Raw genomic sequence first — 20,066 nt, 5'->3', positions numbered from 1 at the left:
TTACACTTTAGGATGAAGAAAACACAATGACCTTATGCATCTTCACACATGCTTTGACAATAAAACAAACACTCAACAATTATATCAATGCAGGGGGTTTTCATCATCATTTCTCGGTCTAATTGCTTTTCATTATTTGTCATTATGCTCCGTCGTGAGCAGTGGCCTGTTTATGTGCTGTGATTGCATCTATAGCTACAACTCCTAGCAAATAAAACAGGGTAGATGTTATTCAGCTGGCGTCTGTCTATATTTAGATCAGATTTGAGATTTGTTGCTTCAACATCAGGGATTCAGTCAGTGTGTTTAAACTCCGTATTCCGTCCCATAAGCTGCTGCTAAAGCAGATTAACTCGATTGTACCGTTTACTAAATAATGCAGAAAGCCAGTATTTAAAATAACATAAGGCAAACCAAAACATCTGCTTCTATGCATACTTCAAGCACGTGTATTAAAGTGTATGCTAATTATATTCTTGATAAGAGCAGCAGGGGAGCAGGAACAGTAGAGCAAAAGATACTCCGCCGTATTGATGCAGCTTCTTTGTGTGCTTGAGGTGACACTGAGCGCTCTACCCTGAATGTAAATACAGCCGTTCAGACGGTCAAGCTCCTCTGGCTGCAAGGAAAAGATGATATTTCCATAATGCTGTCACAGCACTGATGCCTGGGCCAAGTATCTCAGCCCCTCTGTCCTGTCCCATTCTCTTTTTGTCTTCCAACGCTTGCCTCTATAGAGGCGGTTCTAATTTTAAGGAGTGACAAAAATTCCCTTTAAAGATTTTGCTATTTCTGTGAAAAGCTATTTGTTCTCTTACAGATTTGCTGTGTTTTCACTTTCTTTGACACACTTACAGATCAATATAAATGCATGTGAGATAACATGCTTAAATACTAAATATGGCAAGTGTTCAAACTTTATTGGGTTAAATTTTTCCAATGTAAAAGGTGAAAAGATTTTTTTTTACATATTTTCCAATTTACTGGCCACATGCAGGCCTAATTCCTTGCCGATCTGTACAATTTTGAAATCACTTACTGCAGACTTGTCTATATGCCTGTTTGAATAAATGGTAAATCAAGTAATCACATGATAAATTTAAATAACTTAAATAATTTGCATTTGTATACTTGTTTTCTTTGTGTACCGTTTGTGGGACAAAAGGTTTTGCCTAAGTGCATCAATATCTGCTCACCTGTCTCCTATAGCAGTGATTCCCAATCAGGGGCTGGCTTTTTTTTTTAAGTCACTTGCGGAACTCTCAAGTCCTGTTTTTTGGCAAATTCCTGAACTGTTTTTGATACTTTGTGCGGCTTTGATACCATTTCTCACCCCATTCTTCTCAATAGATTATCCTATTTTGGCATCTCTTACACCCCTCTTGACTGGTTCCGCTCATATCTCTCCGACTGCACTCAGTTTATTCAACTCAAATCTTTCACATCACACCCTTCCCCTGTCATTACTGGTGTCCCTCAAGGCTCAATTCTTGGCCCCCTCCTCTTCATCACTCACCTCACACCCAGCTTTTTTTATCCAGTAAACCCACTTCTTCACTCCCCTCCTTATCTCTTACTAACTGCCTACTTAAAATTAAAGACTGGTTCACGTTAAACTTCCTTAAATTAAACACTGCTAAAACCAAACTCCTCCTCGTCCCCACTAAATCCACCCTATCCAAAATCAATAGTTTCTCACCACCCATTGACAACTCGTTGGTCTCCCCCTCCCCTCAGGTCAAGAGTCTGGGTGTCATCCTCGACTCCTCCCTCTCCTTTCAGTCACACATAAATAAAATTACCTGGTCTGCATACTTCCACCTTCGCAACATTAACCGTCCCTGTTCCTCCCTCACCACTTACATTGCCTTTGTCCTTATCCACAGCCTCATCAACTGCCGTCTTGATTATAGTAATTCTCTTCTTTTCGGCCTCCCTCATAAATCCCTTCATAAACTCCAACTTCTTCGGAACTCAGCTGCTTGTGTCATCACAAGAACCCCCTCTATTCATCATATTTCCCCTGTCCTTTACCAACTCCATTGGCTCCCAGTTCAATTCAGAATACAATTTAAAATCCTTCTATATACTTTCAAAGCCATCCATAACCTTGCTCCTCCATATCCGTCAGACCTCCTTCACATTGCCATCTCCTCCCGCTCCCTTAGATCCTCCTCCTCCATCCACCTCAATGTACCCCCAGCTTGACTTGTCACCATGGGGAGCAGAGCCTTCAGCCGCTCTGCTCCCCAGCTCTGGAACTCACTTCCTCCTGACCTCCGCAGTATTGACTCTCTCCCTTTATCCAAAGCCAGACTCAAAACTCATCTGTTCCAGCTCGCTTATTTGTAAATACACTGCTCTTGTCCCTATCCATAACTGTTTTTTCATTTTATTCTGTGTAAAGTGACCTTGAGTGTCCAGAAAGGCACTGTTAAATAGAATGTATTATTATTATTATTATTTCTTTATTATCTCCTAGCACCCCAGTTTTATGATTTTTAATTTCCATGCCCCTGTTTCCTGGTTATCATGTCTGACCAAGCTTAGTTAAGCACCCCACTCAGACCAAACCCAGATCTCAGAGTAACAGGGCCAGACGGTGAAATGATGATGTGTCCAGGAACATGAGACAGCCTCTGTGCAAACAGCTGTGTGCAAAACAAGATGTTTAAGAATGCATACTCATTGTCTAATCAGACTGTTGATCTGGGATGTACTTCACACTATAGAATTCAGTATTTATCATGAATTGCTTTGTATGTGATACCTAGCTGACAATGCTCCCCAGGCAATAACAGGCAGCAACAGTGCTCAGAGCAGCCAGTCATAGGGACCCTCAAGTCATATGCGCTCTCACATCTCTTTCCTTTCTGTGTGCGATGGGAGACAGGTGTGCACCAAGGCAGTGGGGAAAAGGACGGCAGTTGTCATGAGAAATGTAGGAGTGCTTGACTATCAGATCTGAAACATGTGCACAGACACAACACAGCTCACAGTATGCACACAGGCCACTCTAGTACTGTATGTGGGGGAAACTAAAGCATCCAACTATAATCTATTTAACCCTTTAACCCTTTGTCAAAGGTTAAAGTAAATTTTTAATTTGGATATATATATAATATATATATATATATATTTATAAACTGTTTATGCACACATTTCTATATGGTGGTTATATGTGTCGGGCTCTCTTTTATCTTTTCCAACAACAACACTGAACACCTCATGCCATTTTTAAGTTTAAAATGGGTAAAAAAGACATTCCTGAGGCAATTGACTTCAGTAAAACAAGGTAGAAACACATTTACAAATGTGGAATAAAAGAAATATGAGTGAATCTTCCCAAGAGTCAACAATCAACAATCATTCTCTAGAAAACACATTGGGAACTCATTAAGGAGGTCAAAGAAGGATCAAAAAGAATCCAAAATCTTATAAACAAAGGGGAGAGATACTGTATGCAGGGCAAAAATTTCATATTTAAGATAAAAAATAGCTAAAAACCAAAAAGAACCAAAATATTCTCATATTTAATTAAATGCATGTAGTTGATCTTGCAACACTTTTGAGTCTTGATGACCCAAAGTCAATTGAACTCTATCAAAGCCTTTTATAAAAGGAACATCATGCCATCATATCTGGGCTTCTTGTTTTTGCTAGTTTAGGGCCAGGACACTACCATAATTAATTGACCATTAAATTCAGTTTATTACAGCTTCCCTTTGTCTTTACATGAAAAAAAAAAACTGTCTGTAAAGCAAGGGTGAAGACAGACCGACTTAAAGGTGTTTTTGATGTCAAATGTTAGTTGATCCAATCGGGCTCACCCACCCTGAGTTATGACAGTTTGCTTTGGCTAGATTTGAACAGAACATTTGAACCGCCAAAAGTCAACTTTTGTATAGTTTTGGTTCCTTGATAAGGACAAGGACCTGGAAACCTAAAGAAGATATTAAACATTTTAATTGTTTGAAGGGGCTAGCTTTTATCTCATTTAAATATCCATTAGTCAGATCAGTCTGTCATGTACATTTTCCAGACTTTTTATGCAGGCTATTTTTCATCTGTTTTCTCTAGGCATACAACAGCTGTTGGAAATAGGAACATTCTTTATCAAGAAACACTCCAAATAACTCGATTCTAGTATTTCTAGACTCTGCAAAAAAATATTCTGTGAATGCAGGTTTATGTACTGAAATAAAATAAACTTATTGCATGTTCTCAATTATATTGATAAAGAAAATGGAAAAAAGAAATAAAGAACAGTCAAGTAATGTTTTAAACTATTCCTTTATCTGCCCCAGAAAATGACTGGTGCTGTTATAGCTCAGGTCTTACAGTGCTGAGAGTATTTTATTTTACTGGGTGCGTCTGGTTTAACCATGTACTGGCCTCAGTTAACAGCTAAACCAGTACTCCAAAGATGAAATACAGTACAATAAATCCATATCCAGGCAGGACACCAGAAAAACTGGTGCATTACTACACTTCCTTTTGTTCTATTACTAAACGATTTCCAGTACATAAACAGAATTGTAATGTCTACAGAAAAAATTACAGTCTAAATAGAAAAAAATAATAATAATAGGAAAAACCTTTCGACAGTCAGAGGGGTTCGCTTCTGGAACAGCCTCCCAACAAACATCAGGGAATGTCCCACTTATTGCACATTTAAAAAGCACCTTCAACAGTTCACAGTCATGCACTCACTAATTTTATTGTTGTAAGGTCATTGTCTGAACGTGTGTCTATGTTTTGACTGATATTGTATTATGTGATCTTGTGTTGTTTTGTCTTCCTGCCTCAGGACGACAGATGTAAATTAGCAACTATGCTTTAATATGGCTAATTTACATTCTGTACAGAAGTATAAGATTGTTCATTAATGTGCTCTGTCCTGATTAAATAAATAAATACATAAATAAATAAAATAAAATAAATAATAGAGAACTGCAATCCAATGCTCACATATTCTATTTGTGAAAACCAAAATAGGGTACTCTAACCTTGTCTCAAATTTTATTTATTTTCCACCAGTAAAAACAAAAATATTGCCTTAATCCTCTCTCGGATGATGCATTCACACTGAGATCCAGTTGGAGTCTGTTAAGTCAAATAGTTGTCAAAGTAATCAACTTCTAAAGAAAATAAAAATATATATATATTGTTTAATTGCTGTGGGCTGATTTACTTATTTTCTTGTCAAAACTTAAGTATGAATTGACTGAATCGATATGATAATGCACAAGGACAAAGTAAGCGAACTAGCTTAGCTCTTCAGAGGCAAGCAATTGGAATTGGTCACAGAGTATCAGCCATTCAATGAAAAGTCTCAAATATATATTGTAAAGAATCCTTGTTAATTTACCCAAGGTGAGTGTTGCTTCCATTTTTGAATTTACACAAAAGCAAGGACATTATCATGTGGAGTTTTCCAAAATACATCCCGTACCTGAGAAAGTCTTAGACAATGTCAAGGACTCTGAATGACTTACACTGGTTTTATGGTCTCAGCTACAATAGGCATTAGATCTGAAATGCAATGGAAGCTTATCACTTTCCGGAGACAAAAACTAATCTTTAAGCATATCTTTGAGGGTGAGATGAGGCATAGAAATGATTAATTTCTTTCCACTTCAGGTGAAAGCTATAATCAGTCATTTAGCTGTTTTCCCATCCATGACTTTTTGTTTTTTTGTTTGTTTTGCAACAGGAAGAGTTGCATTATCCAAGACATGGTGAATTTTCTTTGCCGTATTGGTCTGTTACAGGGTGTTCTAACTGTGCTAGATGGCCCTAATGTCTATACTCTTCAAATTCTAATAAAAAACATATATTTATTTAAATTCTTGAAATCAATTAGAGAGAATCACAGCTTCTTTCCTTATAGGAGAATACTGTTAACTACCCTTTGGTGGGTGTGAGAAAAAAACTACAGAACTAAGAGTGTGAGGAGCTAGATGTGTAACTTTTTGATGTCAGGTGATATCTAATAAATGTAACTATGTTCTCTCTTTGTCTTGGACAGGCTTCTTTCATCTAAGAGTTCCTGAATCCTCTGCCGTTGGGTCTGCTATCGGCAGAATTAAAGCCCATGATCTAGACATTGGGAGGAATGCTGAAGTAGAGTACACCATTGTTCCTGGAGATGGAGGCGCTATGTTTGACATCACCACCAATGAGCACAATCAAGAGGGGATTATCATTCTAAAAAGGGTAGGTTATCTCTAAACGTTATTGGGCTTCCATTTTTCACTAACTCCAACATTACAGTATGTTCATTGCCACTCTTATATGTACCCATCCTGATTGTCCCACATTAAGACAGGTTTAGTATTCTATTGTTTTTTTTGTTTTTTTGTTTTGTTTTTTGACAAGTGGTATAATTATGAAAATCGGTTCTTCATCTGCAGGAATATGAGGACTGTTCCATTTTGTCAGTGTGGAGAGAAAGTGAAGTCAAGAGGTTCTCCATTTACCAGCCCCATCTTTTAACCGTACCCGCAAGCTTAAATCCTATTTGTGCATTCACAAACATATGATAATTCCTCTTGTCCTGATCCCGCTTTAAGCCTTTGAGACTGACCCAAAACAAGTCAGCCAATCATATTGCAGATTTACAGTTTAAGGTGTCACATACAGTAGTAGCCATTCAAAATGTCCCAACTTTTCTTGATGGGCCCTTGGCTGGTCCCCTACAATTTATTTTTAAACATCAATCTTTGTACTAAAATATTCTTTCTGTCATGATTTGTGGACATTAAAATCTAAAGACAAGTAACATCTTCTGGTCAGACCTTGTAATTCAGTGAAAGGGTGGAGTCAGTGTAAAAAAATATGCAAGAAGGGATCACTCCAGTGGTTTAAAGCTGGGGGGGATTTTGCTGGGAGTTGGAGGGAAGTGGGCTTCCATTCGGCTGGTATTTGAGTGGGAAGGGCCATTTTGAATGGCTGCTACTGTATAGCTGTGTTTAAACATGACTTGCGAGCCTGGAGCCAAACTAAAATAAACATGGCACTGCAGGAGGAGGAACAGCAAGAGGCTCCTTTTCCCAGAACAGATTTGATTGTAGGAGTCCCAGATTAATGATGTGCAAAACTAAATTGGAGTGCTACGCAAAATCAGTCTAACTTTTCCGCTTATCCATCTTCAGTCAAACTCTAAGTATTGGTAAAACAAATTTGAACCATGGCTGACAGAACAAGATGTCAAATGCAAAAGTAACTGAATTTAGCTTCTCCCATTGACTGAGCTCAGACTTGGGAATAAGATTGGACTAACGGTCATCCAGTGGTAGCTGAGTGTAAAACAGTTCATCTTCTGCTTAAAAGGAGTCAACTGGGGGGTTAGGGTACCAAATTAAGTAGCTTCAATGGCACTTCCCAGATATCTTAGCCAGATATGAAAATTAAATAAACATGTTTTAGAACCCAGACCTTTGATGGAGCAATTACAAAGTCCTTTAGGCCTGTATATATCTGGAAGGATGCACGGTAGAGTGTTGATTTACAGCTAAACTGCACCATTTTTGTGATCTTTACAAATGTTTTACTCTTTTTTCTCTGCCATCTATGAGAAATAGACTTGATCTGTATTCCTGATTGAGGATGAAAAGGGGGGGTGTTCATGCCAAGAAGCCAGTGGGAATTGCTGTATTGACAGGAATGGCTTGTAGTTGCTAATGGAATGGACAATGCAAGGATAAATAAGGTCTGTGTGAATGAGAGGTTAGTCTAAAGGCAGCAGCAGGACCCACACTGCCATGTCAGACACCACAACTACGGAGTAGGATAGTGAGAGTGAATCAGTGCTTACAGATTTCAATTCCATATGTTTCTTTTCTAATGAATTCAATGCTTCTTTGAGTTTTCCCACAGAAACCACATAGAATCTTCCTATTTCCATTTCCTCATATGAATCATATAGGTGACATCACACGCTCAAGATCCCGCCCTCCAGTTTGCTGCTGGAGGGCAAAAACACTAGCGCCGTGTATAGTTTTTTTTCAGTCTGCCCATTTGGACTGGAGGTTTGTATTACAGGTTAACATTTTAATAAATAATTGCATTACCGAAAACATATGACTAGCATTTAATAATATCATATAAATTTATATAAATATCAAATCATCTTACCCTGCTTTGCATGTGCAGTGTGCAGACACCTCATAGCCTTTTATTTTGTCCAGGCAGACCTACACCTGGTGACATGCTTTCTTGTTGGTCATCATTTGTTATGGAATCAGAGCACACTTCAAGAAGCACACTGCGTTCATGTGATTATCGCTGTTATAACATATTTGCCCCACATGTCCAGACACCAAGAAGTTACATCCTTCTAATGACTTGTAAGCCTTCATTGTCTCTGCTTTATAAAGTCCTGGTGTGTCAATGAGATGATTGGAAATATCCCCTTACTGAACAGGCGGCCAATTTTGAGGACTGTTAATCCACAGACCATCAGCTATTTGAAACGGGTCTTGAAACTTTTCACTAAATACAGTTAACTGTGTACCCAGGAAATTTTTTTTATTCAAAATGTCAGAATTAGTGTTGAGTTTGAAGCTTTATAGAGTTGCCCTAAACCAAGCCTTGTTTTGGCTTAGAAAACATGCAAATTGAACTTGAAGAATGGGTTCACCCCTTATGAATGGGGAGTTGTTTGGGTTCTTTGTTAATCTGCAATACACGACACTGGTCCATGCCTGTGAAAGGGAGGTGGTTAGGGGGAATTGTTGGCCTGGCTGACCAGGCAAGATGTTTTGGTCCCCTGTATGGGGGTGGGGGTTGCAATGATAGCAGGAAGGAATCAAATCTGTTGCTGCATTGTAGGTTTTTGAGAGATGAAACCTAAGTCCAACCCCTCCGTTTAAGGTTGGTTTTCTTCACATAAATGGCTTCCTTCACACCCGTTTCAGACCATCTGTCTTCTTTGTCTGAAATGTAAACATTGGTCCTCAAAAGAATGTCGTTTTTGAGGACATTTTGAGGACCAAAATGTTCACATTTTGGACAAAGAACACAGGTGGTTTGAACAACGCTTAGGACATTCACAAAACTTCTGGAAGTAAACAATAAAATTCAACATGTCTATAGAAAACCAAGTCTGTGGATGTTATAAGTTATTTAAAGAAAATATCATAGAAAGTACTGTTTTTATATATCACAGATGAGAAACAAGAAGTCTTAAAACTGCTAAAGTGTAGCTGGTTTTAGGCCTATATTTTTATTGTCCGCTATGGCATATATTTGTATAAAAAAAAACAATACATTTCAGAATAACCTGCTGATTTTAAGTGCTTTTTTTTTTTATCAAGAAGACTTTCGGTTATTAACATCAAATAATAATTTCATCTTAAAAATTTAATTTGCTGCTGGTTTTAGGCAGTGTGGTCTTAGTCCTGTTATAAGTATTTGTGTATCTAAAGTAAATTACCTTAAGCAAAGGCCAATTATATGCACTTTTAACCATGCACACAGTATTAAATTTTTTTGGTAAGGAGCAGCACAGATTAATCACTCAGGAAAACATTGAACTTCCGAGGACCCGAATGTGTTTGAATGCTGCATTTGAACTCTGGTATTTCTTTCAAGTGTGAGAGGCTGTCTAAATCCTGTCCAAAAACTTTGTGCTTCGACAGATCAGCCGAGAAAGAGAAACATACAGTATGAAGCATTGAGCCCTGCCCTGCTCATAAGACTTTTTAAAAATAGAAGAGCTATCATACCTGACAGGGAGTGGAAGAGGTGGGATGCAAGCACATACAGAAGCATCTCACAACCAGGGAGGCTTAAAAATAAACAGCAATTCTCAGTCACTTGGGGGAAGGAGAGCATAAAGGGGAGTTGATTTTTGCAGTTCCCAGTCAACATAGACTCATCCAACTGCTCTCACTTTATGAGTCCTTTTTTTTTCTGCTTTCTTTCCTAAAATATATGCATGCAGTTTTGCTTAAATAACAAACATTTGTCCAAATAGCACAATATAGTGCAAAGCTCCAGAAGGAGGCAAATAATAGGTCAGAACCTGTGCTCTAGCCCTCGTAATGTCGAGTTCCTTCTGTCCCTGCCATAAAGCACCGCTCAGAGCAATGACATAAGTCTTCCTGAGCGCCTGTGCTATCTAAAGCATTCACTTAGCATGTCAGGGCTCATTTGCTTTGCCATATGTTCTGAAGGATTAATATACCCACTGTACTGTGACCTCCTCTCAAAAAAGGTCTCACAAAAAGTATCTCATTTAATACCAACTACTTTTACGACATAAAGCATTTTTAGAGTCATAATATCTCTTCCGAAAATGGCAAATGGCACAAAAGAGCGTGTTACATTAGCTAAATGTATTACTCTCAGGATAAATCCTCAGAGATATATCATCTCATTTTCGAAGGGGACCCGCAACTGCCAGAGGTGAATGAAAAAAAAAGGCATTAGAGGCTAAGACAGAAATTAGAGTGAGAAATATGGTGGTACATCCAATGAGATGAGTATTAATCTGCTAAAAAGCTATACAGCAAGAAGATTTGAGGGGTAATAAATTACTGTTTCTGCAAATATACTTAAAGAATATACATCTTTAACCCTAGGATCATCTTTTCACATATTTCAAGGAAACTGGAAGTAGATCAACAAACTTGTTTGTAGTTCGCTTCATTTGATGTTATGGTTTGAGTGAATACTCGGTTCTTATTGGCTTCAGCGTGTCCTATGAAAAGTTCTAGTCAAATAGCCTATTTGTTCTAATTTATTGCTTTTCTCAAATGTTAGTTGGCAATGGCAATACACAGACAAGAACAGCTTCACTGAACTGAGCTGCAGGTCTGTGGCCAGACCTGGTTATGTTGTTTACTTTCCACAGTGAGAGATAATAAACTGTCAAGTCAGACACTTGTAAAAGACATGCTAATAAATGTTTTAGTATTTTGTGTTTTCATTGCATATGTGAGATAATGCCCTATCAGTCAACAGAAATGAATGGAATTTACAAAGGCTTTGCACCAGGCAGTGTTTGTCTCCTTGCTGTCTATTAATTTCTGATAATGGGTACCATGTCAGGCATTATCCCTTACCTATAGACACGTTATCTATGGGCATGTATGTCTTATAATTTGGGATGGTGAATGATGCATCAAAATTGTTTATTTAGACCAGGCAAGCCCAAAGTTGGTCTTCAAGGGCAGAGAAGCATAGAAACATTGACTCATTATAGAACAAACAACTTCAACAAATTTTAGAAATCCATAAGGGTTTACAAATGGGTAGACAGTTGTTAAGCTTCTAGCAAGATTCTGGTTGAATATTTAACCTCTATCCTTAACAAAGAAGGGAGAGTGAAATTAAATTGGCTGGATTTGGTCTCATACGGTGACCTTGATTAGGTCATGGCTTTTTAAAGACTTAATTTAAGACTGCTTATGGTGCTGTCACACTTTGACGATTTAGCCAGTGTATGCCGACATCCCAGAATCTTCTAAAACTCTGGCAAATACTGAACTTTGTACTTTGGGCTTATACATAGAGTATTCATAACAAATGTAACTTGTTATGAATACTCTTATGCATAACACACGGCAGGGTAATGCATAGCCAGTGTCCTGAGAGGTTTAGCAATGCACCCGGAGGCACCTGGCCTGCATAAAAAGCAGAAGAAGATTTCTCTAAACTTTGCAGTTGCGGTATTAACCTAAATGCTGTTTACCGCCCACCAAAAAAATAAAATAAAGAAAGACAGAAAAATAAGGAAAGAAAGACAGAAGATTTGCAGTCACAGCAGATTCAGCGTAATGTCTTCCAGGAAGTTTGTTGGTCATGTCCGTGGGTGTGAACGGAGGGAGGAACCGCCACACTCACCCTACAACTGGAACAGAGTCAAATTGATGAGATCATGTTGATGTTGCAGGACAGCTAGTATGTATTCCCATCTCAGCATTGCCGGATACTTCTTATCTTGTGGAACGTCTGCTCACCATGTAGTCTGGAGGACTACTGACGTTTCCTCCTGTGAACCCTTTTTTATACCAAAACACTGTCAATACGCCATTATACAGTAGCGGTAAGTTAGAAACATGTTCAGTGGTCGTCTGGAGCACGCCAAATATACCTGCATACCTTTATTTGCTTTTGGAGATAAGTTCTTGATAAGTTACGCATGGGTTATGCACAAGTTACTCATAGGTTTTGGATAAGATAGACACCAATTTCGAGTATTGAGTACGTAACGTGTGTCAACGATCACATAATTTACCAGGAACTTATGGCCCTCGTATGAGCATATGTTGGCATACATCAAGAAATTCTGAGAATGCTCAAAATTATTTGACGTACTTACCGTATGTCGATGTGTGCCAGCATGCTTCAGCATGCTCAAAATTTATACAAAACTGACCCATAAGTAATCCAATATATGCCACCATTTTGCCAGCATTAATCCATTGCATGAAAAAAAAGAAAGTTCTTTTGTGATTCCAATTTCTGCATTTAGTTCAGCCAAATTCTTAGTTACTTTACCCAAACTATCACCCTTGAAAAGGCAAAAAAAAAAAAGAAAATGTGTTGCAAAATTCAAATATAACCAAGGAATTAGCCTTACTTAACCCTGCAATAAGTCAGTCAAGTCAGTGTAACTTGGACCAAGACGGTCCCTCTTTTGAAAAACTTTTAAAAACCTGTGTTTAATTAAGTGACTTCAGCTGGTTTAAAAAATGTTGCACAACTTTTTACTCATACAAAGAAACAGGCAAATAACTCCTGTGTTTGCATCTCTACATTGGTTTCCAGTTTGTTACTAAACTTACTTTAAATTTCTTTAACTTGTTTTGTATTTGTGTTTACATGCATTTGCCCTTCAGTGTCTATTTAACCTGATTCAAAAGTATGCCCCCTCATGCTCTCCCAGTCAGAAGATCAGTTACGGCTGTTTGTTCCAAAACTAAAGAGGAAGTTGAAAGGTGAGCGAATGTTTTTAAGTCACTGCCCCCTGTGGAAACTGTGAAATGAACTGCCATTGCAAATCAGGAAGGACTGATTCTCGAGCTGTTTTTTTGTATCTTCTCTTAAAACACATTATTTCTCCTTGGGTTTCAACCCGGTTTGAAAAGCCAGTTTTTAAATGTAAGTTCATCTATTTTCCAAGTCATTTTTTTCTAGAACATAGACACTTTTTTGTCAACTGTGTTGTTAAATTGCTTTGTAAATTAAGTCATGTATGAAATTGAACATTTAGCGGTCTAGTTAAAGTCCATTACTGGCATAATGTTCATAAAACTTAGAAGTTTCAATTATTTATTTAGACTTTAATTTTTTTATTTTTAAAATCATTAAACAACATAGGCAGATTTTAAAAACAAGAAACTGGTTCTTAGGTTTGAATTGATTGTTTTTGTAAACCATAGACAGATTCTGAAAAAGAAACATACATCCCCATAAAGGTCTAATATTAATGTCTTCCCTTTGGAAGTTATTATTTTACAAGCTGTGAAGGTTGCTTTTAAAATAATCATGTTTCACAACAAACAATGAAAATAAAACATGCTGTTTGCAGAAAGTTGTATTACACAACGAGCTTGTAATGAGCACACAACTAAGAGTAAAAAGTGATGAAAGGGTGTCACTCTGAGCTATGAAAACTTAGGCAGTGGATTGATGAAAAAATAGAATACATTTTCTAAAGGTTAAATCTTCATAAACCAAAAATTTGATGAATCAATGAATCGCCCAGCCCCAAATATTTGTACCTAAATTGTTCACTTATTAACAGATGGCATAGTCCTGGTTAACTTAGAAAAATTGGGGAGTTAGTTTTTACTGGTTGTTTGTTGAAACAAAGTAAACTTGACTCCCAAACTTAGCCAACAAATGCTTGGTTGAATAAAAGTCAAGGTTATTGGAAAGATCATGTCAAGAGCTTAATGTTAGCTGTTTAATCCACTTCAAGTCCAGGTTTTATGTGTTTTTGGAATGTATGTCACACATACGGTTATCTTTGATATGAGGAAAATGAAGACATTTATAAAAGTTAAGCAACTGAATGAACAAGAAATTGGTAGATTGCAGGAGTTACTTTCCACCATGAAATAAGAAAGACTGCTCATGAAACTAGTGATAGCTAATGACAGCAGCCAAATAGTTTCTGTCTCTTTTATGGACAGCGCAAAAAGTAAATGATTTTGCCAAAAGAATTAGAGGGATGTTTAGAGAAATGAATGTTACAGTTTAAAACCCAAGAAAAAATTGCAAGACATTGGATAGTGCCATGTGCTCGAGTGTCATTTGTACAGTAACAGCATGGGTGAAAGAAGGAAGAAGGATCTAAATACCTCTACATTTTTAACTAGTAGAGGATTATGTTCAGAACCCTTCTATACAGTGAGACGATAATCCAAAACGCACTGCCAAACTGGATTTGCGATGGATAGAGGGAGTTTAAATTACCATATTTTCCAGACTATAAGCTACTACTTTTACTGTTGCAAGCCAACAAGCTAACGGGAGCTAGCATTCTTCTTCGTCTCTACTCTAGGGGCTATATGTAGAGCTCCCCCTACTGGTTTTGTGGGAAACAGTTGAGTATATATCAGCGGCTTATAGCCCAGTGCATTTCCAGTTTTTTCAAAAAGTAAGTGAGCACGGCTTATAATGAGGTGTTCTCTATAGTCAAGAAAATTCAATAAATCTTCAGAATGAAGGGAAATGGGATGCCAATAAATCAAATATTCCTAATATACTCTTGTTCTCTGCTAATTATTAAGACACATTGATTTAAATATTATTGAGGTTGCATTTATATATTTTAGCATCCAGGACTTTCTTTGTGGAACATTTAAGTTATCTGACAGATATTCACCCAGACGAATAAATAATCAAATACAGATAAAAACAATCACAGATTTAGTAAGAATCTTTTAAAGGTTGGGTGTATGCGCTTCTCTCTTGCAGCTCCATTCATCATAACCCTGTGTTATCGAGCTAGAACCCCTCAACTGGTTTACGGTAAAAACAGACAATCCACCATCAGTCTTTATGTCAGCTCTCATAATGTGGTCAGGACTTTCTGGTTCATAAAAGTCTGCCCATTAAGAAAGTGTCTGTCATGACCCCATCTCCTTAGGCTGCGTGCACAGTTACAATTTCAGACATCCATCATGTCCAAACGCATTAATGAAATTAATATCTGGCTTTCCCCCCAGGCATGGCCGCAGAAATCAAGGACATGATGATATTAGTTCACTTTAGGTACTTAAATCCTCGAGCTTGATGACGGTGGGTGGGTAATGTGCATTTATGAGTGTTGCATAGAAAGAGAATAAAATAAAAGCCTCAACAAAGTCTCATTAAGGTTTTAGGGATCAACTTTTAAAAGGTACACCTAACATGAAAATATACAGAGGAATGCATCAGCGAAAGAGCCACTAATAGAATTAGGGGGAAAAAAGGAAACTGCTCCTGATTACGTGTCTATGTTTGGTCATAATAATCAAAACTAAACCTGTTATTACTGTTAGATTCAGACTCCCTGAACTCCCTTTGATTGCTGTTTCTTTTGCAGCCTAAAACAACAAAATACAGGAAAAATAAGAACAGCTGCAGTTCCTTCTGAACTTACATTGTGCTATATGCCTCAGCTACAAAACATATATCCATATTAAACAAAAACAGTTTTCAGTCAACATCACCACAACTTGTTGCTTTAGTGTCACTGAATGTTGCTTGCAGCAGTTGTATAGCATGTAATACAAACATGTTGAAAAAAATATCATTGAAAACATGAAGCTATATGGAAAAGAATGCTCTGATGTAAGCTTCTAACCTGTCGTCACTATTGCTCAGCATCTGACTCGGCTAAAATAGAAACCCAGCGGCCTGATACCTTTCTGCTTTGTTCTTTGCGTTTCCCTCCGGCGGGATGCGGCAGACCCCTGTGGTGGGTTTAAATGCCATTTGTTGTCAGAGGTATTGAGCTTTGGGAGAATAAAGAACGGCGAAGGAATGCCACGTTTGCATAATGCAAAAGCCCCAAATAATCTGTGTGATATGGCAATGAAAAAAAATGTAAATGTCAGTGAGTGAAGGTTTTTGTAAGCAATGCTTTTGTAGGAGGATAAGATAGGTTTCCTTCTTGGATCTGCTGAAAATGCTTTCAGGATTTGAAGTGTTGTTTGGTATAATCGACCAAACCTTTAAGAAATGAGAAGAATGGTAAAGTTATTTGGATAAATTAAACAAACGCAAACTTATATGGTAGCTTAATTCTGTCTTTTGTGGAAAGATGTGAAAACAACCATAACCCACAAGGAAAACATTCTTTGCTTGGAAACTGATATATCAAATATTAGATCTGCCAGCAAAACAATATTTAGGACTTGGCCAAGCCACTCTTTAAAAAAAAAAAAAAAAAAGAAATCCTTCATGTTTTTGCCATGAAGATGAAAATGGATAAACAACTACATGTTCCTCTTTTTGCCCCATTTTTATGCTTTGTCAGGCTAGAAGACCCATCTATGACCCATACCAGCTACCCTGGCTGTCAGGGAAATGTTCGCCGCCATTAATTAATAACTGTAGGCCTTGGCGCAGTGCTTTAAACTCCATAGAGAAAAACTCATAAAACATTGCTTTCAGCACTATACTTGACAATAGAGATGGTATTTTTCTAAATTACTTGCTTTCGGTCCCTCCTGACCGCAATACTGACTTGAATCATGAAGGAACACTTAAGCAAAATGTGGGTTACTGTAACCAATAGTGTTTGCCAAGATCACAGTAATGATAAAAATGTACTTTACTTAACAAATCAGTGGTAATATTTTTGTTAAACTTTGATTCACTGGAAACCCAGACCCTGCATTCTGATGGCCTAACCCCAACCTTTATAGCCATTCAAAACCATTACATTTATAAATTACAAATGCACCTATTCTTAAGTTGCATCTGACAGCACATTCCTTTTTGACAGAGGAAAATTTTTTTTTCTAGTTTTATGACTTTACAAGCATATAATAATGCTCTAAGATAGGGGTCTTCAACGTTTTCTAGGCCAAGGACCCACAAACTGATGGTGAGATGGAGCGGGGAGCCCCTATTTATATATATAGTGTGTGAAATTGTGTTATATCAAACCGATCCTATTGTCATTCTGTTACAGATGGAGTAATTTAACGACAGTAATTTTGCCCTGGGATTAATAAAGTATTTCTGATTGTGATTCCTGGTTGATGGGACAGGTGTTGTGAATGATGGGACGGTGCCCAGCTTGAAAGAGCTCCTGTGTGTCACTGAATTTGTGCATTGATGGCTGAAAGACATCTTCTGCCTCCGTTTATCTCTTTATTACAGTGTGTTGAATTCATGTTAATGTGTATTTAAAGACATTTCAATTAGTGAAAAAAAATGCAGGGGGGGGATATATAAAAAAAGTCAAATCAACCAAAACTTTCGCGACCCCCATGCAGTACCTCCGTGGAACCCCTAGGGGTCACACGGACCCCTGTTGAAGACCTCCGCTCTGAGACATTTTAATATCATTAGATATATTACTAGTGTTGGAAGCAGTTTATTGCGATACTGATATAGGAAACAGAAATATTGGAATAATATTAAAATTTATATATTTTGAGCAATTCGATTTTTTTAATCTCATATGCCTTTAGATCATTAGAAAGCCCCCTCTATGTAGTCGTGGTTCACAAGTTATTCATATAACACCAACAGTGGACATCTTCTCACCAGTCTTCTTGCTGATTAACTGTTGTCCCATTCATTCTAAAGCACCGCCATTTATGTTATACACCATTCAGCTCTGGCAGGTATTTGGCACTAATAAGTAACTTCAAACTTAATTTTTAAATTGTATTTGGTAGAATTAAGAACTTAAGATTTCATGCAGATAATCCCATGACTTAAACTGGCTTTATTTAGCTACAACTTTGTTGCTTTTTTTAAAAAAATGTTCTGGTTTATCATTATTGTTAATAAATCAGTCTTAAACCCCACTTAAGTATCCTGGTTGATAGATGAAAATTGCCTGACAAGGTTAGCTCAAATTATTATATGTATCAGCCTTTCAAACTGTCTCTATTTGGAAAAGTGGCTCTAAATGCTATAAACTAGTAATTCATCTTTTTTTCTAACACAAAACTATTAATTGCTTCTTTCTTTATTTAACAGCCAGACTTAAAACTTTCATATTCAAGACTCCCTTTAACATCTTTTCATGCAAATTCCTTTCTGGAGGATCAAAACAGGTTTCTCATTAAATCATTACCTTCCTTGCAAAACAAAATACTTTAAAGGAGTTATGACAAAACCCTGCTTTTGTCTGTTGTTTTAATCAGGTATAAAAGACATATTTCAACTGATTGCAGAAGTTAGAGACAAAAGCACTTTAGCCTGTTTTTGTGCCTTCTGGGGTCTTTCTGATGTAAGTGTCTAAAATGTTCTTTGGGGTAGTTATGCAAATTCACATCTGTTTTTTTTCTTCTTATCTATCAGACGGAGAGGTGTTCGTTACCGAGTACATTTTTAGAACATGCCCCGGCACACAAGCACACAAAAGGTGCGTGATCCTTTGATCCGCAAAAAATATGCAGGGAAGTGAGTAATTGATTCTCAGCTTATTCTGAGAGCCGCTTCAGTGTACATGCAGAAGCTCGCATGGACGCTAAATGCAAGGCATTTTCGTCATTGCAACGATACATCATGTTTAGTGACCTTCTCATTGACATTAATGGAGCAGCAGAAAGAGACAGTGTGCAGTTCTGATGTAAATGAAGACATTCATTTGTTTACATCATGTATACCCATGACAGATGGCGCAGACACATTTTTCCTCCCATTGTTAGCATCCCAACATTTGAAATACTTCCATTTAAAACAAGAGAGAATTGTGATATATTCCCTACACTAAAGCGGATGAGTGGGATTCTGAGCCAATTTAATTGACCACATCTGCACAGTGAAATGCAGTAAACATGTGTGATATATAAGCAGGACAAAGTGAAAAAGTGGTGAAAAGTGTGAGTAGCAGGAAGCTTAAGATGAAGTCTCTGTGAGCTTTTCCTCTCTGGTCCCAGAATACTGACCCACCCACCTACTTGTCTTATTGCAGAGGACCGGAATATCCCCTGAGATAGGTGTGCAGAGGATCCCTTTTCGCTTTTCTCTTTGACTTGTTACCCTCTCACACATATTGATGAGGGGGAAAAAAGAAGGACGCAACGGGATAGAAACGAAAGCCACATTGTATACAGAGCAGGGTTTGGCAGACCCCAAATTAGAGACTCAGGAAGGTTGGTTATGATAAGAGGATCAGGCTGAGTAATGGGTTCAAAGGATGATCATCTGCTTTCCAGCCTGCTGATACAGAGCAGGCTGGATACAGAGGGATGGATGGTGGAGGGGGAAATAGGAGAAGCACATGGAGGCATTGAGGGGGTTTGCATATCCCATCTGCAAAACAGAAGATTATGGGAGACAATAGGTAAATCCTGCAGAGAGTTCCCAGAGAAACGTGCAGACAAATGTGAGCACACATAGTGACATACTGAACATGAAAAACCATGCTCAAGGACACGACTCAATGAGACTACAGCCCACAAATGAAAGGCAGTTCTTGCACACATTTCAAGATTCAATGGGATGACCTAGGGTTGAGGAGTAAAAAACATATTTTTTCATTGGATTAAATGTTTGTCCATTTGCAAGTTTGCTGATCTTCTCTTAGGAATGGTGACGTTGAGAGATATGCATAATTGAAATGTGCTGTTCTAAGCCCTAAAGGAACAGCCCTGTTTAATGACAGCATGTGTGGCATAATATTTGCTGGCTCCTACTCAGGGAACCCATTTTTCATACAGGGCTATCTCCTGGCTGTGCAAACTGAAATCCCCCACTGGCCACAATGTACTGAGTAAAGAGTATTTGCCACAGACCTCTGGCAACACAAATCCACCGGCCTGGAGTCTTGTAGGTGGTCCATAAAAAGTGTTGGAGAGAGCAGCAGATGATTTGTGAAATGCAAACTTTCTAATACTCCACAACGTGCTGGTTGGGAAATATGTAGGGGAGAA

The 20,066-nt window shown here is 37.8% G+C and overlaps 1 protein-coding gene across 1 annotated transcript in view; it reads left to right on the top strand.

The window, feature by feature from the left end:
- LOC107096317 (cadherin-12-like) overlaps positions 1-20,066 on the top strand; it is a 205,181-nt gene that overhangs the window by 125,590 nt on the left and 59,525 nt on the right. The window contains exon 6 of the mRNA XM_015392921.1: positions 6,032-6,219. Coding sequence (XP_015248407.1) covers positions 6,032-6,219 — 188 coding nt within the window. The remainder of the gene's footprint in view (positions 1-6,031; positions 6,220-20,066) is intronic.

Source organism: Cyprinodon variegatus, unplaced genomic scaffold (genome assembly GCF_000732505.1).
Source record: "Cyprinodon variegatus isolate N-32 unplaced genomic scaffold, C_variegatus-1.0 Scaffold614, whole genome shotgun sequence".
NCBI classification, from domain to species: domain Eukaryota; kingdom Metazoa; phylum Chordata; class Actinopteri; order Cyprinodontiformes; family Cyprinodontidae; genus Cyprinodon; species Cyprinodon variegatus.
Note: the sequence above shows the minus strand (reverse complement) of the source record. Positions and strands in the feature narration are given on the sequence as shown.